We start from the raw sequence: 27,084 nt of genomic DNA, 5'->3' as shown, positions 1-27,084 counted from the left end.
AATAATAGTAGTAACAATAGTAAACCAGGTCTTCCTCCAACTTGCTAAGTGTGGTATATGCTTTATGTGTTACCATTTACCTTTACAACAATCTTGTGAGGTTGGTTAGGTTGAGAAATGGGAGAGTCACCCACGAGCATACCATCGAGCAAAGCATTCAAGTCCCACACTAACTTCTGCTGCAGCCAATCCAAGGGCCATAGCTCAGTGGTACAGCATCCGCTATGCATGCAGAAGGTCACAGGTTCCATCCCCAGCATCTCCAGGTAGGGCTGGGAGAGATGCGTGCCTGAAACCCTGAAGAGCTACAGCTGCTCAGTGTAGGCAATATTGAGCCAGGTAATGGGCAAAGGATCTGGTTTGGTATAAAGCAAGTTGTTGTTGGGCTCAAACTCCGTCAGCCCCAACCACACGGTCAGTGGTCAGGAATGAGAGAGTTGCAGTCCAAAATTTTCTGGAGGACATCATGTTGCCTACGCCTGTGCTCTGTCACAGGGAAATTATTTGCCTACCATGCCAACCCTAAAGTAGCTGGGCAGCTCTGCATCTCCTTCATCATCAACCTCATTCAAAGACTGAAATGCTGAGAGCTGTTGACAACAAGGACTCTTCACATTTATCACTTGATAATTCCTGCATTGAGTTGACTAGCTACGGTTTAAGCTCCATGAATGGGTCTTCCTTATAATTCTTTCTTCACCTCCCACAAACCATGACACCAAGGAAATACGGTTCACACATGCACACAATCATCTGGTGCCGTGCGGCATCTAGCAGGGATTTGTAGGCATGAATGAGGCATCAGAGATTAAAAGCTGGCTATGGAGCTCCCATGATTGCCTCAAACAAAGCTTTTCCTACAGAGGCCATCATCGTATGTTCATTCAACCACAATTCAATCACAACTCAAGAGCAACGGGAAACAGAGCAATGACTATGCATGTGTGAATCAGGAAGGGTGAGTTTACCTATTTTTACAGGAAGCTCCCTTCTCCACCATTTATCATGAAGCCTCCTTTCCCTTCTCTTCTCTGGCATGGTGTTCCTGTGCTTCTTAAGGTGGATCGTATATATATATATATTTTCCTCGCCTGTTACTCAGTCCGTATTTAGCTTTCTATATTATCGATCACAGCCTTAACACTTCCTTTCTGTGGCCACTTGATGCAGTTAGTAAAACATTGAGATTAATAGCTTTGCTTTAAAAAAAAAAAACAGCAGCAGCAGCAAATAACATTAGGAGGCTGCTCTAAGGACCTGCCCCTCTTTCTGCCAGATGCAGTCAGAATCCACACTTGGAAAGAAAAAGGTTTCCAATCACACCTTAGGAGTAAGCGTTCTGAACGGGGCCTCATGAAATCAAGAAGGCTGCTGGATTTGATTTTATTTTTTCGCAGGGAAGCATGGGGATAGCAAGTGCAGGCCCCAAGTCATTTTCCTGCCCAAAGCACGAATGGTCCACCACTTCCTCTGCTATGGTCTTTCAAAAGCCTTGCTGCACCATTCAGACACCAATCCCTGTCTTCAACTACTCTGACCCCCCTTCATTGGTGCTGCCTGAAACAGGCTGCTTCACCCTTCTACATGGCAGAGACAGCCCCCTGGGGTGGGAGTGGGAGTCATTCTGCATTCAGTTAAAGGTAAAGGTAAAGGTAAAGGAACCCTGACCATTAGGTCCAGTCGTGGCCGACTCTGGGGTTGCAGTGCTCATCTCGCTTTATTGGCCGAGGGAGCCGGCGTACAGCTTCCGGGTCATGTGGCCAGCATGACAAAGCCGTTTCTGGTGAACCAGAGCAGCGCACGGAAATGCCGTTTACCTTCCCACCGAATCGGTACCTATTTATCTACTTGCACTTCATGCTTTCGAACTGCTAGGTTGGCAGGAGCAGGGACTGAGCAACGGGAGCTCACCCCGTTGTGGGGATTCGAACCGCCAACCTTCTGATCGGCAAGTCCTAGGCTCTGTGGTTTAACCCACAGCGCCACCCGCGTCCCTTCTGCATTCAGTTACTGGTGCCCAAATCGAGGGAACACGCACATCAGCAAACAGACAGTACCAAGCACTACTTTGCTGCTCCCAGCCTACTGTTGCGATGGAGGATGTGTGCATATGGTGGGGTTAAAGCCAACAGAGAGTTGTGCATGGCCACCAGATGTTTTTAAAGAGGGGGCACCCAGTGCTCAAATTAGACAGGGACAGGTAGAGGGGTGCCCTCACATAAACCACGAGTCTACTTCCTCCCGATTTCAGCCAAATCATGCCCACTCTAGACACCGCAATAAGTTAGGAACCCAGGCCCAACATGGATGCAACCAGCAAAAACCTCAATAAAGAATGCCAAGCCGATTAAACCAACTGATTAAATCCAGTTTAGGAAATAATGTTAATAAAATATAACACACACACATATACAGTACCAAGCACTTGGGCGTGGGTTGCGTCTAAGTCATTCTCAGAACAGATCCATTGAAAATCGAAGGACTGAACTAACTCAGTGGGTCTACTCGGAGTATGGCTTAATCAGATACATGCAAGCCATTGACAGGATGTTGGAATGCAGACGTAGCACATTTGCTTCTTATTGAAGCATCTGGGAGCAAACATGCCATCCCGTTATTATTATTTTCATCTTTGTAAGTAAAAGAGAGAGAGAATGAAACCCAACAACTTGGAAATTTGCTTTTTATAAATACCAGTGGAAGACAAACATTTAGAGAAATAGTGTAATGTAAAGGAGGGGGTCATTCTCTTGCAGCAATGCTCAAACGACTGGGAGAGGCAGGCAGGCAGAGAGTTCCCTGTTCCCCCTTAGATCTTGTGTTGTTGTTGTTTTTAAGAAGGAGACAAGGGAACATGATTTGGCTACAGCTGGGAGAAGTCAGAGGTTGTGAAATTCACAAAGATTTTCCTTCAATCTTTCTGCCCTATTATTTGCTTTGCAAGCATCTCAGCCATGATGAACCCCATGACTAGGTCAGGGAATGTTGACTATATACATTCATGTGAAGGCATTGAGTAGGGCCATCACATACGTATCACACAGAGGATTTTGTTGGTCAACACACACACAATCTCCATGTCAACAAAGACTAGGCAATGTACACAACACCCAGTTTATGTTGCCAATGTGTGCACCGCCTCTGACATCACTTAAAGATGGTTCACGTTGCCTCATTTGGCGCGAACTATATCAACCCCTGTTTAAATGTCACCATGTCTACACATCATTTGAGATCCCTTGTCAAGTCCTTACTCACTCCTTATTTTAGTTTCCTACACTTGCTTGGTCTGTCCCCTCCTATCCATCTTCCTACATTCCCACCCACAGTATCAAAATTAAGACAGTAGGCTCCTTAGGGCAGAGATCTGTGCTTTTTAAAAGAAAAAAGAAAATGCTGATCGCTATGGTTGAAATCCTGCTGACACGTACCTGGGAGTAAGTCCCACTGAATACACAGGGACTGACTTTGGAATAAACACGCATGGAATTGCACTGCAAATCACCATACATTGTTGCTGCTATTATTGGGAGGAATCTGTGCTTTTTTTAAAAAAATTGCTCTCTGAAATAGCATGTGCTAAATTATTATTAATATGTCTGGCATTGCACTAGCCAGGAACAGGAGTCCCTGCCAACAGTTTGCTATCTAGAAAATAAGGCACAGCAGGGGAAAGGTTGCAATAGGGATGTGCATCGATGACACTATATACGTAATGAATAAATATAGGCAATTGCTGGTGTTAATGCACATTTGCAATTCAACTTGCTACACACACACAAGTAGGCAGGCATGCCATTCAAACAGAAACCCACAAGGCCGCAACTGTATATTATAACCTTCCATAAGGGAACAGAAAGAGACACCCTGACCATTTAAACCTGGAACGTGAAGAGTTCCAAACCGCAGCCCACTCAGAACAAGTGCTCTTACACACACACACACACACACACACACACACCCCGGATGTGCAAACGGAGAGAGACCAGTGGAAACGCCAAGGCCAATTGCATTAACAATATCTCAGAGGGAGGCAATAATGACAGTGGCAGCTTTGCAAGACACTCTGGTGTTGATTAGGGAAGCAATCGGATACCGTGCAGCTGAACTGTGTTAATGGAAGAACAGGAGGAGGAAAGGTAGACGGCAAAGTGGAGGGGGGGTGGAGAGAGAAGAGATACATGGACACAGTAGCTGGCATGGTTACTAACTTTGCCCCACATCGAAGCACAGCAAAGCATCATCAGCCACCAGCAGACCCCGTCTGCCTTGTCTTAAGAGAGAAGGCCAAGATCCTGCCTGGCAGGCGAGAAAGGGTTAACCCTACCCCCAAACCCAACATCAAATAGATTGCAGGGGGGGCAATGGGGGAATGGAGGGAATGAGGGACAGGATAGAATAATCTAGCAAAAGGGCTTAATCCCTTTTATATATATATATATTTTCTGCACACAGGATGAGAGATGAACTCTCCTATCTGTTCAAGCAAAAACCTTTTCCTCTTCTCTCTTCTCCCTCCCCCCCCCCGCCCCCACTCTAGGGAGGACCTGAAGGACATCCAAGCTTCCTGCCCCCCCATCACATTCCAGCATAATAATAAAGTTTGCTTGCTTGCAGGGGGGGCTTCCTGCACCAGTAATGCTGCTATCAAGAGAGGGCCGAGGATGTTTTACTCTAAGCCAGTTAAGCAGCCAAAGCTATTTTTAGGAAAGAGAAGGAAAAGTTGGGGAGGGGGGGGAGAGGAGAGGAGAGATGATGATGAAGAAGAAGAATGAGAAGAACGGCAGCAAAGCTGTCTCCTTCCTTACCTTAGAATTTAGCACTCCTCATAATAAGCCGGAACAGATGCTCGCCACCGGGAACCAGACAGCGATGTGAACAGCAGTAAAACCAGCACGAAAATATTAAGTAAATAAAAAGGAGACCGCAGTCTGGGCTTAGGACTACCGGCTGGTCCTGAGAAGAGGAGGAGGAGGAGGTGGAGGAGGAGGAGGACGAGGCAGCAGCAGCATCAGTGCGCACATTAACTCCGCTTGCGGTCCAGGCTCAAAATGATTCTGTGGCTGTCTGCAGAGAGGCAGGCGATGGGGAGAGCATCATCAGCCATGCAGCAGCTGCCAGAGCCTATGAAACAGCAGTGCTTTGGCGCGCGCATACCGCACACAGAAAAGAGGCACACACGCGCTCTCGCTCTCTCTCTCACACACACGCGCGCACACACACGTATGCACGCACACGCGCGCGCAAAGATGGCTTTCGCTTCCTTTGCCAGTTTCTCCTTCACCTAAGCGTTTGCCCCCCGCGCCCCAGAGCAAGCGGGCACTGATGGAAACTGACCGGAGGTTGAAGGCAAGGCCCCGAGGGCCTGGCCTCCAATGCAGGAGGGTGGAGGAGGGGAAGGAAGGAGGGAGGGAGGGAGCGAGAGAGATAGGCAGCTGTGGATCTTATTTTACCTCCGCGCAAAGGCTATCGCAGGACAGCCTCAGCAGGTCAGCCCAGGCCTGCAAGCAAGTCTGGCCAATGAACTGCGAATTGTAGCTGCAATATTTTCACTCTGTGTGTGTGTGTGTGCATTTGTACCCTATATAAATATATAAAATATAAGTACACACATATATTCCTTTCAAAGCCTCCCTCCTCCGATGGCCAGTGGAAGCGTCTGAGACTCAAACACAGAAGGGTATTAAAGGCAGATTAGCTGTTGGAATCAACCATTCTGTTTCTCCCCCCACTTTTTTTTTTAACAGAAGACAACTGCAGCCAACACACACACACAACTTCAGCCCTTCGCTGTGTGATCTGGCAGCTGCCTAGCAACTGGAAGAAGAGCAGTGGAAATAAATATACTGTATACATGCACAGGACTATACCTGGATGCCCAGTGCTTGGGCACCTGTCTTCTTCCTCTCTCATTTGAGCGGATGCTTCTTTGTTTTATAAATCGCTAGTGTATGTTATAAGGACTTTTCCATTTAATAAAAAGCACTCCCTTTCAAAAGGCATTTGCCATCTGTGTGTGCGCGTGTGTGTGTATGTATGTATGTATAGAGAGAGAGAAAATAAACCCCTGAAGTTAAGAAATGGCTGTATGGAAACACTTTCAATTTAAATAATAATATGCATCTAATGAGGCACTAAGTTAAAGTCACTTAGCAGTACATTTCCTCCTCTCCAGAAATGTTTTCTCGCCAGCAGGATGTTGTTGTTGCTGCTGCTGTTGTGCAAGAGAATGCATGAGCAGGTTGCAGGTAACTTGGTTGTGCAATAGGTTACACAATCTGTTGCTCAACAGGCCTCCATTAGCACAACTGTTGCATAGGGTTCCTCTGCTACGCAAGGTCAGAACCCGCTCCTCTGCTGGCGGAAGAGCCCTTGCACCACAGAACAGAGACAGCTGGCTGCATGGCAACACTAGTTAGATTTCTTATCCACCCTTTTGCCAACAGTTCCTGGGGCAGGGGGTGGGCCGCAAGAACTTATTTATTTGTACAGTGGTACCTTTGGTGGTGCTGTGGGTTAAATCACAGAGCCTAGGACTTGCCAATCAGAAGGTTGGCGGTTCGAATCCCTGCAACGGGGTGAGCTCCCATCGCTCGGACCCTGCTCCTGTCCACCTAGCAGTTTGAAGGCATATCAAAGTGCAAGTAGATAAATAGGTACCGCTCCGGCGGGAAGGTAAACGGCTTTTCCGTGCACTGCTCTGGTTCGCCAGAAGTGGCTTAGTCATGCTGGCCACATGACCCGGAAGCTGTACGCCAATTCCCTCGGCCAATAAAGCGAGATGAGTGCCGCAACCCCAGAATCGGTCATGATTGGACCTAATGGTCAGGGGTCCCTTTACCTTTACTTTTTTACCTTGGGTTACATACGCTTCTGGTTACAGACTCCGCTAACCCAGAAATAGTACCTCGGGTTAAGAACTTTGCTTCAGGATGAGAACAGAAATCGTGCTCTGGTGGCGCGGCTGCAGCAGGAGGCCCCATTAGCTAAAGTGGTGCTTCAGGTTAAGAACAGTTTCAGGTTAAGAACAGACCTCTGGAACGAGTTAAGTACTTAACCCGAGGTACCACTGTACTTCCAAAAATCTCTATGCCTACCGATACCTCCCGCTTGCGGTGTTGTTAGTGCTGTTTTGATTACGTAAGCAATGGCACTCACAGCATGAATATATATATCTCTATATTCCTTACCCAAACCTCACCATGAAATCCCATGGTGGGTTACAACAATAAAAAAACACACACGATATTAAAATCAATTTAAACTAATCAGTTGGCATCTTTTTGTCTTGGGAGACAATGGAGGAGTGTACCTTTGGGGGTGAAGTCAAGCTGCTGGAAGGTTGCAGCACCTGCTGTGACTGTAGAGACAAATGCAGGAGAGACATGTTTTGTTGCAGCTGGGACAGAGGAAGGAGTCCAGTTGTGCTGATGCAGAAGAATTCCCTCTCCCAGCAAAGTGTGCCATTTTAGGGGGTGATTTTTGCAAATTTTTTCAGTAAGGGGTCTTAAAAATATGTTTTTGGGTGTGAGGAATTCAAATCTACCTTGGTTCTTGAACTTAATCCATTCTGGGAGTCCGTTCGACTCCCAAAGAAGTATGATGATGATGATGATGATGATGATGATAATAATAATAATTTATTTATACCCTGCCCATATGAGCGGCTCCCAACAGAATATTAAAAATAGAATCAAACATTAAAAACTTCGCTAAACAGGGCTGCCTTCAGATGTCTTCTAAAAGTCAGATAACCAAGGCACGGCTTCCGATTGGCTGCAGGAGCTTCCTGTACTCAGTCGGAAGCTGCGTTGGGTGTTTGGCTTCCAAAAAATGTTCGCAAACCGGGAGACTCACTTATGGCTTTGAGGTGATCGGGAGTCGATTTGTTCGGGAGCCAAGCCGCTCGAGAACCAAGGTGCTATGTTTGTGACTGGACAACACTGAGCTTGGTAAGTCCAAGTTTGACGAAGAAGCACATCAACAGCTTTCAGAAAACCAAATAATTTTAATTTTACTTTCTGAAAATGCGAGGTAATGCTATACAGTGGTACCTCGGGTTACAGACACTTCAGGTTACAGATGCTTCAAGTTACAGATTCCAATAACCCAGAAATAGTACCTCGGATTAAGAACTTTGCTTCAGGATGAGAACAGAAATTGTGCGGCGGTGGGAGGCCCCACTAGCTAAAGTGGTGCTTCGGGTTAAGAACAGTTTCAGGTTAAGAATGGACCTCCAGAACGAATTAAGTTCTTAACCCGAGGTACCACTGTAATATATAATATACAATATATTATATTTATTTAAACACGTTAGCCAAGGACAACAGTAAGCGGAGCAAAATAAATAAATAAATAAATGGCTGGCATAATTGGAACCAACAAGAGGCAGAGCCAACTAATCCTGACTTTGCCCTCCTCCATTCTGACTTCTACAAAGGCAGCACTAAGGAGGAGGAGGTTGACAGCTAGTGTCCTCCCCTAGACTGGTTGTAAGCAAGAGGGGAAGTAGGCGGGGGCTGGCTGAGGGCATCGTCCAATTAGTGGAGCAGCACCCACATGTCTTAATGAAGTGCCTCTCAAGCTCTCTGATGTGGGGGGTGGGCCCAAATTTGGGACTGCCCCCCTGCCCAAATTTGCCAGGGACTGGTACTGTTGTGACGTGGGGTTTGTGATTTCAGCTCTCTTGACATAATATGCTGGAGACAGTTCTGTAGTAACACTTCTTTATTAAAGCAACAAGACTGAAGACTGAGGAGGGGAGAGCTACATTTATAGGGACAGGGAACAAACTAGAAAGGATACATTTTGGAGGGAACAATATCAGGCAATCACAGTCCTGCCTTTTGGAGGCAACCAATAAGACAGAGGATCCAAATACAGCAGCTTAAATGAACCAATAGTAGCTGTACCCTCTGGAACCAAAAGGCAGTTACTTTACCCTAATGCAAATACAGACAATAATAATGCAGATATAAAATCCTTTGACTCAATACACAACAGGTACCATACTTAGTCCCTGAAGTGCCCCACCCAACCTGGACTGTGGTAGAGTCACTTGCATACAAACCAGCTCTATGGTGCTGAGGGGCAGCTCAGACCCCACAAAGTACGTGGAGATGGAGCTGAACCCCCTCCCCCAATCTTGAGGGGCCAGGCCCCACCAGGCCTCCCCACAGGTCCTCCCTGCAGAGGCAAAGGGCCCCATTGGGCCCTCCCGCTGTAGCAGGGGGCCTCATCAGGCCTTGCAGCCTCCTCCTGATGCATGTGACATCCCACGCATTCGACAAGCCCCTCCAGTGCCTGTGGAACTCAGCACCACTGGTCACTGGGGACTAACAGCTAAAGGTTTATGTACCATCATCTGTCTGCTGAGCAGCTTTTTGAGTAGCACTGTGCTAATGGACTATTGTCCATTGTTTGTTTGTCTGCTGTTATGTACTGAGTTGAATAGGATCCAAATTGCAGCAGTGTGATAGGTCCTAGAACAATGAGATTCAGAATGCAGCAGTGTGGTTGGTCCTGGAACAATAGGATTCAGAATGCAAAAGTCTGATTGGTCCTAGAACAATAGGATTCAGAATGCAGCGGTCTGACTGGTCCTAGAACAATAGGATTCAGAATGCAGCAGTCTGATTGGTCCACAGGAACCACCCAATCCAACTCCAGGTGGAAGTGAATACGCAACCTGATTGGCTACAGGAGAATCCCAGAATTAGCCAATCACGTGAGGCCCATTGTGTAAATAATGTATATAAAGCAGACAGTTCGGGGAAACTTCCATTCCTCACTACTATGAGCTGAATAAAGAGCATGAAATCCACACTCGACTCTGAGTATATTTCATCTGCCCTGGAATACATGCTGTGGGCCTTCTGGATCATGTCCCTGCCTGTGGCCTGTATGGGCTGACAACTATTCCCTTACCCCACCCCAGATTCTGGAAGCCAAGATACTGAATGCTGCTAAGGCCTGAGCCATCCCAGTTCTGAACACAAACTGAAGATGAATCCACCCTTATCGAAGTTGTTTGCATTTTATACCCAGAGCAATAGTACCTTGCTTGATGGCAAAATGCATCCAGGTGTCCTGTCGGAGAGAAAAGACAGCTGCCTCTGGAGCCACAGGAGTTCCATTTGAGACTTCTTCATCAGCTCCTCCACGTCACTTGGCTTTTGACCCGTCAGTCCTTCCTGAACAACCAAACAATTCCCCTTCAATAGTTGTCTTTGTTCAGCTTCTGCTAAATATTTATGTTTCCTTTGCACTTAAAATGAATGGGGCGGAACAATGTAATGATGACATAATTTATGTAATTCATTATATAAATGTACATACAGTGGTACCTCGGGGTTAAGAACTTAATTCGTTCCAGAGGTCTGTTCTTAACCTGAAACTGTTGTTAACCTGAAGCACCACTTTAGCTAATGGGGCCTTCCGCTGCTGCGCAATTTCTGTTCTCATCCTGAAGCAAAGTTCTTCACCCAAGGTACTATTTCTAGGTTAGCGGAGTCTGTAACCTGAAGCGTCTGTAACCTGAAGCGTCTGTAAGCCAAGGTACCACTGTAGTTTCTTATTTAAGACCTGTAATTTTGTTACAGTGGACAGCAAGTTGAAAAACAGTTTTGGGCAGAGGCCGAACTGCAGCGAAACAGAGACAGCACTGCAGGGTAGAACTGAAAACTAGACCTACAGTACTTACATTACTACTTAGGGACGTGGGTGGCGCTGTGGTCTAATCCACTGAGCCTAGGGCTTGCGGATCAAAATTGTAATGTTTCAATATTTTAATGTTGTATTTTAATCTTGTTTTTAAGTTGTATTCATTCCACTTATTTTTTTATTGCTTGTTAGCCGCCCTGAGCTTGGCTGGGCATGGGGTATAAATATTATTATTATTGTTGTTGTTGTTGTTGTTGTTATTCTCGATGATAAAAATTAAAAATTATTTTTTTTTATTACCTGCACTGATAATAGTTATTGTTCGGATGGGGGTGGCTTTTATCTATTTCCACATTCACACAGTCAACCAATCAGTAGCTGAACTGGATTCCACACACTCACAAAAACAAATTAACCAAAAAAGCCTCAAAAACAAAAATGCAAAATAAACAGCAAAAACAAAAGCACCAAATTTACGCCATTCTGGAAGTCCATTTGACTTCCGAAATGTTTGAAAACCAAATCACAGCTTCTGATTGGTGCAGGCGCCCCGGAAACAATAGCAGACAGCGACATTGGACGTTTGGCTTCCAAAAAATGTTTGAAAACCAGAACACTTACTTCCGGGTTTTCGCCATTTGAAAACCAAGGTGTTTAAGAACCAAGGACCACTGTAATTTAAATAGAAATGAAATACCTCTAAACATGGGACACGGGTGGTGCTGTGAGTTAAACCACAGAGTCTAGGACTTGCCGATCAGAAGGTCGGCGGTTCGAATCTCCACGACGGGGTGAGCTCCTGTTGCTCTGTCCCAGCTCCTGCCAACCTAGCAGTTCGAAAACACGTCAAAGTGCAAGTAGATAAATAGGTACCGCTCTGGCGGGAAGGTAAATGGCGTTTCCGTGCACTGCTCTGGTTCGCCAGAAGCGGCTTAGTCATGCTGGCCACATAACCCGGAAGCTCTACTCGGCCAATAAAGCAAGATGAGTATCGCAACCCCAGAGTCGGCCATGACTGGACCTAATGGTCAGGGGTCCCTTTACCTTTACTTCTAAATATGGGGGGGGGGAGTCTGTGGGCAGGTGACTTGGGTGACAGGTGCTCCCTATTGATGGCACCTTCAAGGCCCCTGCTGCTCTCGTTTCTTAGGGCTCCTCATCTTTAAGCCAGACTCAAACCGGAAAGCTCTTTAACAGAGGATCACTTAAAATAGAGGACTGTCCTCTGTTAAGTAGGACACATGACTATCCTTACCAGAAGAAGATATTATTAAAAAATGCACAACAGCAGGGCTGTTATGAGGTAAACTGAGTCAAACACCTCAGGAGACTGATTTTGGGTGCCATGAAGCTGTTAAGCTCTTTAACACACTTTTGTTGAGTTTTTACTCCTAGTGTAGCCTTATGAGGCTTTGCCCTCGGGTGGGAAAAAGTATTGCACCCGGGAGAGGGAGTGGGAGTCAAACAGACACTCAAGGAATAGTTTCAGAGAAGAAGCTTTATTTCTACCATCCATGAACTGGTAGAAGGAACAAGTGTGATAGATTCACAAAACAAGCACGAGTTCACAGTCATTTGCACAGAGCATATATTCCCCTTCCAGTTCCCTCCCCTTTCTCCTCCTCTTCAGGAGTCCTGCCCCATGTGTTTCCTGAGCATGAACAGAAAACTCCTGTCTTGGGACTCTTTTGGACTCTTCCCAGGAAAGGGGGTGGGAAGCCAAGGGGGTCGAGGAGCCTTGTGGTTCAGCATGTCCAAGATGTTGCAACTACAATGAGATAAAAGTCAGTTTGCTCTGACAGAGCCTATTCATTAGCTTTTTGAAGCTCTCTCGTACTGATAAAAAAATAACATTTTGCCTTTGCCACAGCATCTTGTGAGAAAAGCAGAGAAAAACTTTTAGCTGTGGATTTTTTAGGAGAAAGGAATTTTGGACAGTTTTGAGGCCTGGTTTGGGGGGGGATGATTTTGGGCCTAGGTGGGGTCACCTGTCCTCACTTCTTTCACCAGGATGGGGGAAGAGGCATGTATGGGCTTCTCTGCTTCAGGTGCCAAAAAAAAAAAAACAACAACACCTGAGTAGCCTTGAATATTCTAGTGTGCACCTTGGCTTGGTGCTGTACCTCAGGGAGCAAAATGTCTGGCGTGGGCTGCACCAGAGAGGATTGTCACTTTTCTGACTGAAAGTCTTTAAGCTTTGCTCAGAATTTGAAGGGCAGAAAACCTTGTATCTGCTGCTAAGGCTGCTTTATATGGAACAGGGGGGCCGTTGCTCCTTCTGCTGTCCTCACCCACCAGTCAAAACAAATAAGGCTACAGCTCAGCACCTCTCCAAAAACCCCTCAGGGAGACGCCCCTTCACAGATAGCAGCCGCCCTCTGCTGTTGAGTTCTGTTCCATGCAGCCGGAAGGCTCATCCTATCATTTTTTAAAGAGAGAGAGAGAGAGAGAGAAGGAGTTAGGGAAAACTATTTCTCAAGTGAGGGTCAAAGAAGTCCTAGTCAAAATCTCAGAAAGAAAATCTGACGCGGCTAAAATGATCAGCTGGGCAAGCAAAGGCATTTAATGTGCCCGATTCTCAAGGCCTATTATGGCATGAAACTGAGGGACTGACAGAGAACGTCTTCTTGCAGACCCGCTCAGGGTGTGTCCTCTCTTTTTTAAAAAAATATATTTTTATTAGTTTTACAACACAAAATTATAAAAAACACAACACATATTTTCTCACAAATTACATTCATTATGGACTTCCCTCAGCTCTTCTGATAATCCTCCGTATTGGTTATTTCTTACGCATTTCCTAATTTTATATTGCCTTATACTAATTACCTCTCCTCCCTCCTTTCCCTTTTTTACAATATTCCTGACTTCCTATCTTCACAGAGCTTCTTGTAAGCCCACAAATGTTGTTTCATCACTGCATATACTTTTCAAATAGCCCACAAATTTACTCCAGTCCTCAGTGAACTTCTGGTCCTGACGGTTTCGGATCTTCCCTGTTAGTTTATCAAGTTCTGCATAGTCCAGCAGGGTGTGTCCTCTCAGGTCGTAAATAAGTATGAGAGCCACCAAGACTTCCTTTCTCTGTATTAGGTGTCAAAAATTATAATTTTCAGCATCAGAGCTTGAGTCTAATGGGATCTGATGTTGGTGGCAAACATCACGTGGTTCTTTTCACATATCTGCCCCATTCACACATCTTTGTTCTTTGGGGAGGCAGGGGGCGCATGTGCCCTTATTTATAGTCCTCTATTGAAGGGCTAGGGACATGGGGGGTGCTGTAGGTTAAACCACAGAGCCTAGGACTTGCCAATCAGAAGGACGGCGGTTCGAATCCCCGCGACGGGGTGAGCTCCCGTTGCTCGGTCCCTGCTCCTGCCCACCTAGCAGTTCGAAAGCACGTCAAAGTGCAAGTAGATAAATAGGTGGGAAGGTAAACGGTGTTTCTGTGCGCTGCTCTGGTTCGCCAGAAGCGGCTTAGTCCTGCTAGCCACATGACCCGGAAGCTGTCTGCAGACAAACACCAGCTCCCTCGGCCCGTAAAGTGAGATGAGCGCCGCAACCCCAGAGTCAGTCATGACTGGACCTAACGGTCAGGGGTCCCTTTACCTTTACCTATTGAAGGGCTATCAAGGGACAGCCTTCTGCCCTTTGTTTCAAGGATGGGATCAAAAAGAGGGATTCTAGCTGAACTGCTTTCTCTCACCAAAGGAGGTTTTCTTCAAGTTGTTTTCTCTGTTTCTTTGCTCCACAGCCCAGGACCATGGCAATCTATGTAGATGACTAAGCTTGTGCATTTTGCAGGCAACCACTTCTTAAAAGGAGAGAGGAGAGATTTTTAAGTAGTGTGTGTGTATGTGTGTGTTCACCAGGCAAGCGGGCGAGCACATTGGAATCCATCTTGTTCCCAGTCTAACCATAGGTTCATATAGCTCAGTATTATCTACACTAGGGGTCACCAGTGTAGCAACCGCACAAGTTGTTGAAATACAACTCCCATCTTTCCTGATCATTGACCAGGTTGACTGGGACTGATGGGAGTTGGAGTCCTAACAATACATGGAAGCTGTCCTTGCTTCCGTCCAAAATACATGACAGAGGCTCTTGCTTGTGAGATATTCATTTTGACTAAGAAATCTCTCGAAATCTCTCTCGTGTGAGATATCTCTCACACCTACCCCTTTGACTTACAAAAACAGCCACAAAAACTAGTTGCGAAGAAATGGCTCTAGGGATTTCAGAGGGCTGTGCCATTGGATTCCAGTCAATAAGCTGCCTTTGCTTCCATTCTGGAAAGATGGAAGGCACGTTCCCCAAAGCTATGTTTATTTCTACATCATACTGCTCATGGCATCAATCATGTCACTAACCCATCCGTGATTTGGTTTTAATAAGCAGCAGCTGCTGGAGAAAGTGAGATGAAGCAGATAGGGATTGTTGTGATGGACGGGGGGGGGGCATTTAACTCTTTGCCCCTTCACAATCTAATTCCAGGGAGTAGAGCTTCCTCCTGGGGCAAACAGCACTGGGACCGTGTTCTGGATCAGAACCATGATGGGACAAAGGGTTAAAGCCCCCCTACCTTCAGTGCCACATGTCTCAGGCTAATTCACTACAATTTATTTTATCTTATTTATATCATAGAAGGTCTAGTGACATGACTGACTTCATGTTGAGTCTGATGACTCACAGCACCCATATCATCTTCCTTCACCTAGATTAAACCTGTGATTTCTTCCTGACCTTCACCTCTTACTTTTAATCAGTGGTGTATAACAAACGGTATGCCTTCCTTTCACAAACGCTCACCAAAAACATGAAAAAGCAGAAGATAAATATGCCGGGTTCGCTCACATCTGGTGCTCTCCACTATAAGCCTGAATTTTTGAAACTACAAAACAGGTTTCCCTTTGAAATGTCCATGGCTACACCACTTGGGGGCTGGAATATTAACTGGCCCTTATGAACAGGCTGTGGTGCTGACCTCAAAATAAGTAATTCAACTGCAACGCCTTCAGGAAATGCAATTTTCATTCTCTCCAAACAGTTCATTTTGCTGTGAATGAACGGTGTCAGGAAAATTAAATCAAACTGTGATGCTTTACTCACTGATAGTTTGGCCAATGAATATTTAACAGGAGAGGTTCCTATTAAGCATTAACATGTCAAGTGAACGGTAGAGCAAAAGAGAGAACAAGTTGCCATATGCTTGGATTTACTCACTGATATATGTGGGGACGCGGGTGGCGCTGTGGGTTAAAGCCTCAGCGCCTAGGGCTTGCCGATCGAAAGGTCGGTGGTTCGAATCCCCGCGGCGGGGTGCGCTCCCGTTGCTCGGTCCCAGCGCCTGCCAACCTAGCAGTTCGAAAGCACCCCCGGGTGCAAGTAGATAAATAGGGACCGCTTACTGGCGGGAAGGTAAACGGCGTTTCCGTGTGCAGCTCTAGCTCGCCAGAGCAGCGATGTCACGCTGGCCACGTGACCCGGAAGTGTCTCCGGACAGCGCTGGCCCCTGGCCTCTTGAGTGAGATGGGCGCACAACCCCAGAGTCTGTCAAGACTGGCCCTTACGGGCAAGGGTACCTTTACCTTTACCTATATGTGTTTGTGTATGCCTGCACTCATAATGGGTACCTTAAGAGGGGGGAAAGAAAATCTTCCACTTGAAGAACATCTCAAAGGTGGTTCCTGAATTACCTGTTTCATGAGCTAGATTCAAATCTGAACTTTCAAGCCGGAGCTCCACACTGTATATCTCCAAGAAACTATTGTCAGCAATGTAGCAAGAAGCTGAGGAAGGCTTGCACTTTGACCTTCACCCAATCAGCAGGTAGAGAAATACTCCTGAAATTTTCCAATTTTCTCTCCAGATTTTGCAGTTCCAAATTGGTGGATCTTGTAACAGAGGTGAAATCAGCAAATTACAAATCCACCATTGTTTGGAGTCAGGGATGGGACGTGTTGCTGGACCACAGCCAGCATGGGCAATGGTCAGGGTTTATGGGAGTTGTAGTCCAAGAACACAGTTTATGCTTCCCTCCCTTAACTTTACAAGGATGCTTAGTAAAGTGTATTATCTAGATGTGTGGTTACCAAGGAGATGGAAAAGAGACAATATGCTGGGATCTGGTTTGTCTGTGTGTCCTTAAATGGATGTGGACTGGAATGCATATGTCTGTCATGGCCTTGAGCTCAGAGGAGGCGGCAGCCAGGTACTGCAATGTGTTGTACGCACGGCTGCCTCTGAAGATGGTTTGGAAATTTCAGCTGGTGCAGAATTCAGTGGCCAGGTTGGGGCAAGACGGTTTGAGCCTATAACACCAATCCTGGCCCAGTTGCACTGGCTGCTGGACCCAATTCAAAGTGCTGGTTTTGACGTATAAAGCCTTAAAGATGAACTGAAAATATTTCATTTAATTACATTTTACTAAGGGGGGAAGTCCGTGAAGAATTTAAGGTGCAGTACCAGCAGGACAGAGCATTGGAGTCATCACTTTCGTTATCTAACCCAAACAGTGCACTCCGATTTAAGTCGTCAGCAGCATGGTATAGTTGAGAAACGTTTTCTTTCTTTCGTCTTCTTTTACACCAAATCAAAGCCCAGATGCTTTTACTGTTTTCCACCTCCAAGTAAAAAATGCATACCCATTTTCTACCCTGCTTTGATCGGTAACTTTGTGGTTTATTCCAGCCTCTTCCTATTAGAAGTTTGCTCTGAGCAAAGCAGGGTGCTGTATACAATTCTTTTCAAACATCAAAACCATGCAACTTACCGTTTCCATTTCCAACCCCCTAAAGCAATTGACAAAGATGAGTTATGAGTCCACTAAATGCCTGCACGCCTGAACAATCTGCTTCCTTGATCAGTTTCTAGGATTTATCTGCCCTCCTTTTCCTGCGTCGGCCGTGTGAAGCTGTCGGTGCTTTGTATCGTTCACCAAAATAGGGATCGCAACCGATGGTTGCATAAACCGAGGCTTATGTTACTTCACAGGTGCAGAGAGTGACCCGCTGGCCTGTGTCTGTACCATGGCTATATTTAGCAAGGTATATGAGGCACGGGGACATATCAAAAGGACATTACAGAGAGGCTGTGGGTGGGTGGGGGAATTCAAAAAGTTAATTCTATTTTCCCATTTTTGTTAAAAGCCACACTTCCTGCTTTTCTCTCTCCCTTACTTGCTAAATGCAATAAATGGAAATGGAAAATATCATCAGAAGGGCATGCACACATCCAGCGAGGCATTCCCTTCCACACTTCTTGGAATTTTTACAATTCATTGGTAATAATTGTGTTGTTTAAAGGAGCAACTGCAACCATTGCTGTTCCAACTACAAAGGAGGACTGGTTTAGTCCGGTCCACCTCTTCAAGAGCAGTTGCACAGACTCTGCCCCAACTCTCACTAGCCTACAGAAAACATTCAGCTTTCTTAACCAACCAGTAGCTTTATTCACAGCTGACTATAGAAGCCGTTCAACTAACAGCTCTTGAAGGTTACAACTGTGCTGATGGAAGGAGAAACTCAGGAAAGGGAGAAACAAGCACGGCAAAGACTGTAGTGTCAGAGCAGTAACGGCAATTCTCCAATGTCGTAAGAGCTGGATGATGGGCTGTTGTTTTTAAAGCCTAGTGAATGTTCCTTAACAGTGTGAGGTTTCTAAGCAGAGGTTGTATGGCCATCTGTCATGGATGTTTTAGCTGTGATGCCTGCATTGCAGGAACTAGATGACTTGAGGTCCCTCCCAACTCTACAATTCTATTATTCTAGGTACATTATGATGCATGTCTTCAATGCCAACCTCGCTGTCCCCTAGTGGCCAATGGTTTGTTCCAAAGTTAAGAAACAAATATTTTGTTTCAATGCATTTATTAGAAGGTATCATTCTGCCTGCCTGCCCCCCGCCCTCCCCAAAATTAATCTCTGCAAGACGTGCATGTCTTGGAATTTCAAGAGAAAAGGTATGGCTACATAGGGAATGGAACTTTAAAACACTTTAACAGAAATAATTAATTATTCCTACAACGTGTAGTGAGTAACTTATTCCTACACATGTTTGCATTAAATAGCAAAAGATGTTCAGCAATCATTTTAAAGAAATGAATGAATGAACGAACAACAATTAAGGTTATGTGTCAATAATTCTCCTGGAAATGCTACACAATGTCTTCACTCCAGACCCCCAACTCAAATATTTAGAAAAATCTTATATTTAAAAAGAGATCCTATGTTGGTGTTTTTAAAGCATCAATAAACTTATTTGGAATGTTATATTTACTAGTCTCCATATTTTCAGGGTGAACACTTTCCACAGAACATTTGTAGTATTTATACACATCAGAAATAGCCACTATTACAGACACCTTTTTAGGTCACTGCAGGCGTCACAATTGTTTAACAGTATCTTTTAAATACATAAAAAGTAAAATAAATGAGAGGTTACATGAAAAAAAAAGGTCATTGCAAGGCAAAATATACCTGCAGTTTATGTTTACATATATACATATCTATTATACACACAACACAGAGAAATAAGCATTTCAAGGCCACATTCTGGTTTGGTTTGGTTTTTTAAAAAGGCACCCATTATAGTTTATTTCACTTTCAGCATAAATATCGACATTACTATATTTAAACAGTAGCAAATCAAAATACACTTACAAATATTTTCCACAGTAATAAACACGATACAAAAAATAACCAACAAAATTCAAACGTTTGGGTTACTTCAGAAATGCTTAAAAGTTGCTAACAGATGGACACTTTGGCCCCAAATCCAGGGGAAGTTATGTGTGTTAGGTCCCATTCATTTCAGTAGGATTTCAGTGCAACCAACTTTCTTTGGATCGAAGCTTTTGCCGTCACAAACACTTCATTCATGTTTCGGAAACTGAGAAGCCAATTCCCCAACAAAATCAGTGTTTTATTTAAGATTATTATTATTATTATTATTATTAAAGTATAAACATGCCAGTTTCTCTTGATCAACCACCCACTCTTCAAGGACCAAAGAGAATTGGTAAAGAAGCAATACCTTGATTTTTGCTCCTTGGCAAAGAAGTGGCTCACTGCATTACACCCAATATTGTTAACGCAGATCTGATCTGTGCGCATTCGAGTTCCTTTGCACATACCAAAGATTGGAAGGATTTCAAAATTAAGTCAAGCTTCAAGACACTTGTATCTTTGCTCCATCATCACTTTGTTTTATTGCAGCCCATTTGCTTACTAGGCTTTCTGAACACAGCCCACTAAATCAGCCTCAGGTGCAGGTCTTACTAAAATTAACAGGACTTGCACAAGAGGAGAGAACTTGGGACCCAAAGATCCTTTGCCCAATGGGCCCTGGTGCATGTTTGGAGTAGTGCCACCCAGGAAGGCTTCCCCATTCACCTCAGCGGAGGTGTCTGAAGAAGCATGCAAAGCTTCCCTTCCCTCCATTGAAGTGAATGGAAGGCTCCCTTGCATGGACTGCACCTCTCATTCATTTCAAGAAATCTTGCGTCCTTTAAGCATTTTATAACAAAACTCTGAAAGAACATACAGAGAGAGCACTTAGCAAACTTCACAGTGGAGTGGATCTTCTTTAAAAAGAAACACTTTTATAGCACAGATTAAAAGTTATTCATAATAGAGTTTAAGTTTTAAAAACAAAGAGTTGATGAGGTCACTGTTAAAGAGGCACTTCAACTTCTACTTGTTTGCCTTGACGCTAATAAAAATGAATATAAAAAATTGCTTGCTTTTTTAAAAATATCACACACAAATCTTAAGACCTATAGTTTAAGACTGTTTTTCAACATTAAAACTGGAGACAAGAGAAAGCCACTTCGCATCTCAATCTCAATCACATTTACTTCAGAGTAAATCCAGTTGCTTCAGTGTGACCCACCTCCAAAGTAAATGTGTTTAGGATTGAAGTCAAACAGTTATTTAGAGAACGTGGCTGCTTTAATTTTAAACAAGATTGTTATGCTAAGAAGATGAATTAATAGTGGGGAAAACGAAGCCAAATTTCAAAAGCTGAATGCTTCTGGCAAAAGAACAAAACAAAAAACACACAAACTAATGCCCTAATTCTACACTGGTAACACTGATGTACCTAAAGTTGGAATTAATCTTCAAATTTGTTAGTGCAGAAAAGATTTAGCAGCTTTTAAGGTTACATGTCCATATGATAGGTTTTCCAGCTTTTTCTTGTTTGGAAGAAGAAAAAACAACCGTGGTTACAATTTGGTTCCGATTTGCAGGAGTAAAACGTTAAGTGCTATTGACTACTTAAATAGCTAGTAAATGGCCAATCCTGCAAAAGAAACTTTCATTATGGCAAGAAAAGGCATCTTTAGAAGAACTAGGCCACGTTGGTTTCCCTGCATGTGTGATTCAGAAGATCCCAAACTCTTGGAATGTGCTGTTCGTTATGAGAAAGTTGCTGCTAGGACAATTCCAAGGATTAGAAGGATTACGGCTACACAAATTATTATGAACACCAATTTCTGCAAAGAGAGGAAAACTGTGATTAGCTTACCCCCCCCCCAGATTATTATTATTTAATAAATGCAAAGATGTAAGAATTTACAATACACACCCCCAAACTTAAGCATAATTAACTGACAGCAAGCAATTTCAGTGGTAATCACATATAGTAAAAACTAAAGTCAAGGGACTTTCTGAATTCAAATATGTAATAAAATAACCAGAAACTAGAACACTGTGATGTTGGTGTAGGAGCAACAAACATTTGGAGTTACACAGAACCATGTTTAACAGAATGGAACAGTGCATCATTTTTTGTGGTTTCTTCTTTTGTGTGGTAACACCAGAGTCTCAGGTACTTAATAGAGCAACAGAAGTAACTGGGATGTGGGGCTGGGGTGGGGCAACAGAAGAAAAAGGGACAAAGCACATATTCACATGGATCAAATATGCAGCAGTATATACAACTCAGCCTTTGCTTTGTTGTTGTGAGAACCAAGGGCTAAAATGTTAAAGGCTGTACGGAAGCCTTCATGGGGAATGGGCATAGATTATGTTTTGCACTCACAAGATGCTAGGTTCAATCTCTGACTTTTCAAGTTACAAGGATCAGTTATCAGCTGCCTGAAAAGACCCGAGACCCTGGAAGTGTTAAAGTAGATAGTACTGAGCAGCCTGATCTGGTATAAGGCAGCTTCCTGCGGAGGAAATGGGTTTTGAGACACGACATGCCACATAATTCTCAACTACTGCCTAGCAAGGAACCTTACAAAAGGAAAATAGCAGCTTCATCCACATTATCAAATATACAATACATGCAGACCAAGAGAGGCCCAGCTGGCAATTTGCAGCAGAGATCCAAATTCTCTCTCCAGTTCATCACTTTCTCTATATGTTGATGAAATCTGTGTAAGCCCCCAAGCTTGTGTGTTTCTACACCAACACAAAACAGATCTAGTCCCAGCGGGTATCACTCCATCCAAATTCTGTTGGAAGCGTTGGATGGAAATATATTCAGCAGCTAGCCACTAGGTGTCTCAGTTCTCACTATGCGCATGACTTCTGCTCTCAAACACATTTAAGGGTTGATGTAGCTGTTGAGTGTAACCCACAAGCTTGGCGGGTGTGTTAAATCACCGCACTTATCACCGATGAACAAAGGTTAGCATGCACGGCAAGTTAGTTGATTAGTACTTACTGCACAACAGCAGAGCGAGGCTGCATGCTGAGGTTATCGAAGCATCACTTAATCCCGACCGACAAGCCAATTATTAAAGCAAGTACAGCAAGCACCACCAGCACTATAATGAGAATTATCCACTTTTTCTGCCAAAGGAAAGTAAGGCAATTGTTTCAATTTTGCAAAATGGTGTTAAAAGCTTTGTTTCAGAAATGTCAAGTACCATTCTACCACCCAGCCTGAAAAAGTCAGTATGGTGTAATGCAGGCTTTCTGGATCTGCTTTGGTTTTTTTTTTTAATGGAACCTCCAAGGCCGTGCCCTAGAGCAGGGGGAGAAACCTCCAACTTATGGGTCAAATATGGCCCAACGTGGGTTTAAATTTAGCCCATGAGCCAGCTTTTCACCAAACCACGCCTGCAAGCCCCACACTCGACATCAGGTGTGACATCAGATGTGGGGCAGGTACAGACGTGATTGCCAGTACATAATCAGGAGCCCCAAAGCGCTCTTCTGACTGTTCACTGGGCAAGGGAAAACAAGCCTGGCCCAATTTGGCTCACAAGGCTGGGATCAGTCCTGCAGAACCAAAAGGGTTTTCCACCCCTGCAGTAGTCAAGTGCAATATAGTGGTCATGGTAGAGCCAGATGCAAAATCCTGGCACAGGAGGGAGAGTCAATTACCCACAGAACCTCAAAAGCCATACATTGGGAAGGGCTGTAAATTCAATCACAGAGCAACTGCTTTGCATGCAGAGGGTCCAACGTTCAACTCTGGTATCTTCAGGCAGGGCTGAAAGTGACCCTTCTCTAAAACCTTGGAGAACCACTGCCTAATGGTCTGACCTGGAATAAGGCAGCTTCCTATGTTCTTATGAACTGTGTATCCAATTACAAATTTACATTTGATTTACTACAGATCAGAAATGCCAAGTCTAATTGAGAAAGTAAAAAAGTTTTATGGTTGCTACTGCTAACAATGGGGTGTCAGGAAGCCTTGCCAATCTATTGTAAATAACCAACCATTGAACAGCAATCCAGTGCAGAAACAAGGGAGGCCAAGGGGGTGTGTGGGAGAGTTAGAGACAAACTATACCACCACCACCCATGTTCTAAAAACAGCAGCTGGGGGACATCAAAAATTCAGACAGCTGACCTCCTTCTCTCATGCCCCCTTGTAAATCAAGAACTGAAGGAGACACTTCTCCCCACACTTGACACAGAGGACAGGATACTTGACTAGGACTAAGGAGAGTCGAGTTCACATAGCCCTGAAATTCATAGGTGGTCTTGGGCACATCACCATTTCAGATTAACCTCTCACAAATTTTGACAGCAAAACAAAATGGCTCCATGTATTCCACACTAAGCACATCAAGGTGGGATACAGAAACACTGAGTTTTCCCCAGACCATAAATCACTTATGAACTTTGAAGCCCCTTGCAATTTTAATAGAAAATAAATGCAATGCTGCGAGAGGGAGATGGGGAAGGTTATCATGGCATATCCCCACACCATTTCACCCCAATGAATCCTTTTCTCTTTTCTTTGGAATATACTCAGTGACATCATGAAGGAGGGTCTCTACCCCCATCGTTCAGCCAGGACATTGAAGTCCAGCGCCGAGGGCCTTCTGGCGGCTCCCTAACTGCAAGAAGCAAAGCTACAGGGAACCAAGCAGAGGGCCTTCTCGGTAGTGGCACCCACCCTGTGGAACACCCTCCCATCAGATGTCAAAGAAATAAACAACTATCTGACATTTAGAAGACATCTGAAGGCAGCCCTGTTTAGGGAAGTTTTTAATGACTGATGTTTTAATGTATTTTTAATCTTTTGTTGGAAGCCGCCCAGAGTGGCTGGGGAATAAATAAATCATCATCATGCCAGTAGTACCAGCTGCCCTTACCAGGGTGAGGGGGTTACAACTGATTTTCTGCCCACACTAGAGAGCCACAGGACAAAACAAGAATAGCCAAAAACCGTTAAAAATAAGTTTAAAATAGCTTACTAACATCCCACCAGTTCATATGTTAGCCCCAAAAACAATAAAGCCATTTTGGGGTCAAAAAGAAAGAATGAAAAAGTGTGTTTAAAATAAACCCATTCTGACTGTATTAAGTCAGCTTAACTTTCTGACCCACATATGCCACCCTGTGGAATTTCAGTTCCCATCAATGAGGGAAAGTGCAGGCTAGTCCTAATGAAGGGCTTTGTGGAAAAAGGAAGCTGGGAAAAAACGTGTAACAATACATGCAATTAAATTAGCAACGTTTCCACTGCATCTTTTTTTAAAAAAAACATAACCCAAACACTCTGGCAAGTCCACTGCAATCATGACAAATAAACTTCAGTAGCCCAGCAAATTCCCTAAAGGCCCATTCACACATGCACAAACATAATGTGGATTCTGCATCTCTTGATGACTAGTAGCTGACTCTTTCTGAAATGCATCGTGTTTGTAGCATCTGTGGTATCTGATCAGCAATGGCCTGTTCACATGTGAACGTTGTTATGCGACTGTGCATTAATCAAGCAAGCAAGCGACCGTGTATATAGCATTAGTCCCCAGCCGTGTAGCATGTCAAATATTTAGCATGTGTAAGTATGTTTAAGAGGAGAAGGTGGGTGTGTTGCTGTGCCACACTCCCAACATTTCAGTGTGTGCATGCGCATGCATGCATGTATGCAAGGCCTTTTTAACACTTTGAAGCACTATATTTTTATTATTTTTATTTTGCTTATTAAGTTTATATACCTCCGGAATATCAAAGAGCGGTTGACAACACAGATTAATATAAATAAGATGCCAACATTATTAGGCATTCGTAAGAATTTTAGCGGTAATATAATAGGAAACCTTGCGGCCATGCAAGCATGCGTATTCTTCAGTAACATCAGTCTGATTAACACAAAATATAAGCTGCAATCCGCTTAACTACTGTTGAGAAGGCCTCACTGGAAAACAGCAGGATTTACTTCTGAGTAACCATGCACAGGACTGTGGTGTACAAAGCCAATTTCTGACACTGTAACTTTATTAGGGGCTCTATCCAACTAACTTTTACTCATTTAAATCAATAGATCCAAGTTAGTCATGTTCAATGGCTCCACTCTGAGTAGGACTCTAACCCTTAAGTTTATAGGACGAAATCTTAAGTTTATAGAACAAATAAACACAAATGTTTGGAGAAGAAAAGAGAGAAACAGCCCCTCTCTCCAACTCCTTCCATCAGTGAGGAAGCAATGCTGCTACTACTACTACTACTAATAATAATAATAGTGACACACACGAAAAAGTGCTTTCCCCAACTTAAACTTGATCATTTATTTGGGATTGCTCCAGAAAAGGTGGCTTTGTAGCAATCTTGATTTTGCATGTCATGCCAAAATAAAAAAGACATCTAGCTAGCTAGCTACGCGTGCAATAAAAGCAAGACTTGCTCACCAACAGGAAAACTTACCCTGCGAGCCTTGCTTTGGTATTTAACTGCCTTTTTCGTCTCTTCTTTTGCATGTTCTACATAATCGACTGCATTCATCACATTTTTCTCTATGCTGTTGACCATGTCACCCTTAAAGCGAAAACAAGAACATACAGCAGAAACAGAGCTTTATTTCACCACTGTTGAAAATTTCCAGAATTTTTTTAATGGCTCAGAATGAGAAGAAACATACTTAAATGATTGTACAACATGGATTATGTGATGAAATTTACATTTTAAAGAAAAAGGGCAGGTTCTTATTAGTAGTACATTTGATGCTTAACTTAAGACATATGGAAATCACATCAGTAAAAGCAGGCAAGGAAAAAAATACTGATAATTGAAAGCATAACTACAAAAATGAGATATGCTTCCTTAGGACTGGCATTCTAACATGGGAATTTTATATCTTACACTCTCCATCCACCCGAACACACCCCTTACCCACACAGCTTCCTGTGCTGCAATCATAACTTTTTAAAAAAAATTGTCATGTGTCACAGTTAATAAGCTTCAAACCAGTAACTCCCTAAAGAGTAAGGAACCAGTTTATTTCCTACAAATTAAATTTATTTCTCCCTCTTTCAGGGACAACAGACTGCTCTCCAAGGCAATATGTCCCCTGAGGAAGGGGCTCCCAGAGAAGCTATGCAATTAAAGCCCTCTACCTTGCTATACAGCAACTCTTTTCAATGCCACCCCAGCATTGCAAAATGAGGCTCAAGTTTTTCTGCCTCACCTGTCCTTGACTGCCTTCCCTCCAAGGATGCAAGAGCGGCCCTGATCTGCAACCTGCCTTTTCTGTGCAACAGTCTCTCTTACAGTGAACCAGCCAAACACAAGCACGCTGGGCCAAGCTCAGTACTGTAAGGCACAGTGGGATGAATGTCCTCCCTTTTCTTGCATTCACACCTGATATTCCTCAGGTGAGCCAGATTACACTTCCTACTGACACCAGATGTTTAGCACCCAGCACTAGATCAGAGATTCGCTGTGTTGTGTGTTCACGGGTCAACAAGATTTGACACTCGGTCACTGCCGCAGATCTGGGCTGTACAGTGTTTGCACATAAGAGTCACTATGCTTCTATGAGGAAGAAAAAAGGTAAGCATGCCCCAATTATTATGAAGACATATTTTCACATGCTCCCCACGTGCATCCCAGAGACACACACTACACAGCACCTCAGCTTAGATGAACATCCGGGTTAGCGCCATCGCCTAATGGCGGATTCCCTCCGAGCTCCAGAGGGAATCGGCTCAGTAGGGATCGGGTTCTGCCGCGC

General features: G+C 44.2%; 2 protein-coding genes across 11 annotated transcripts in view; both read right to left on the bottom strand.

The window, feature by feature from the left end:
- Positions 1-5,211, bottom strand: part of RIMBP2 (RIMS binding protein 2) — a 273,596-nt gene extending 268,385 nt beyond the window's left edge. For 3 of the 9 annotated variants that reach the window (XM_083716867.1, XM_083716868.1, XM_083716869.1), the window contains exon 1: positions 4,809-5,211. The gene's annotated coding sequence lies outside the window, so the exon portion shown is untranslated. The remainder of the gene's footprint in view (positions 1-4,808) is intronic. The other 6 variants (XM_083716866.1, XM_083716871.1, XM_083716873.1 and 3 more) reach the window with 4 other exon arrangements.
- Positions 5,212-18,916: 13,705 nt separating this feature from the next.
- STX2 (syntaxin 2) overlaps positions 18,917-27,084 on the bottom strand; it is a 33,055-nt gene continuing 24,887 nt past the window's right edge. Inside the window, exons 9-11 of one of the 2 annotated variants that reach the window (XM_083717633.1) lie at positions 25,779-25,889; positions 22,336-22,463; positions 18,917-21,157 (exon numbers count right to left, since the gene is read on the bottom strand). In XM_083717633.1, the coding sequence (XP_083573759.1) occupies positions 22,380-22,463; positions 25,779-25,889 (195 nt within the window). In that variant the 3' untranslated portion in view covers positions 18,917-21,157; positions 22,336-22,379. The remainder of the gene's footprint in view (positions 21,158-22,335; positions 22,464-25,778; positions 25,890-27,084) is intronic. The other variant, XM_083717634.1, reaches the window with a different exon arrangement.

The sequence above is a fragment of the Podarcis gaigeae genome (genome assembly GCF_964106915.1).
Source record: "Podarcis gaigeae genome assembly, chromosome: 16".
Lineage (NCBI taxonomy): Eukaryota > Metazoa > Chordata > Lepidosauria > Squamata > Lacertidae > Podarcis > Podarcis gaigeae.
The sequence above is the reverse complement of the archived record's forward strand: the minus strand, read 5'-3'. Positions and strand labels throughout refer to the sequence as shown.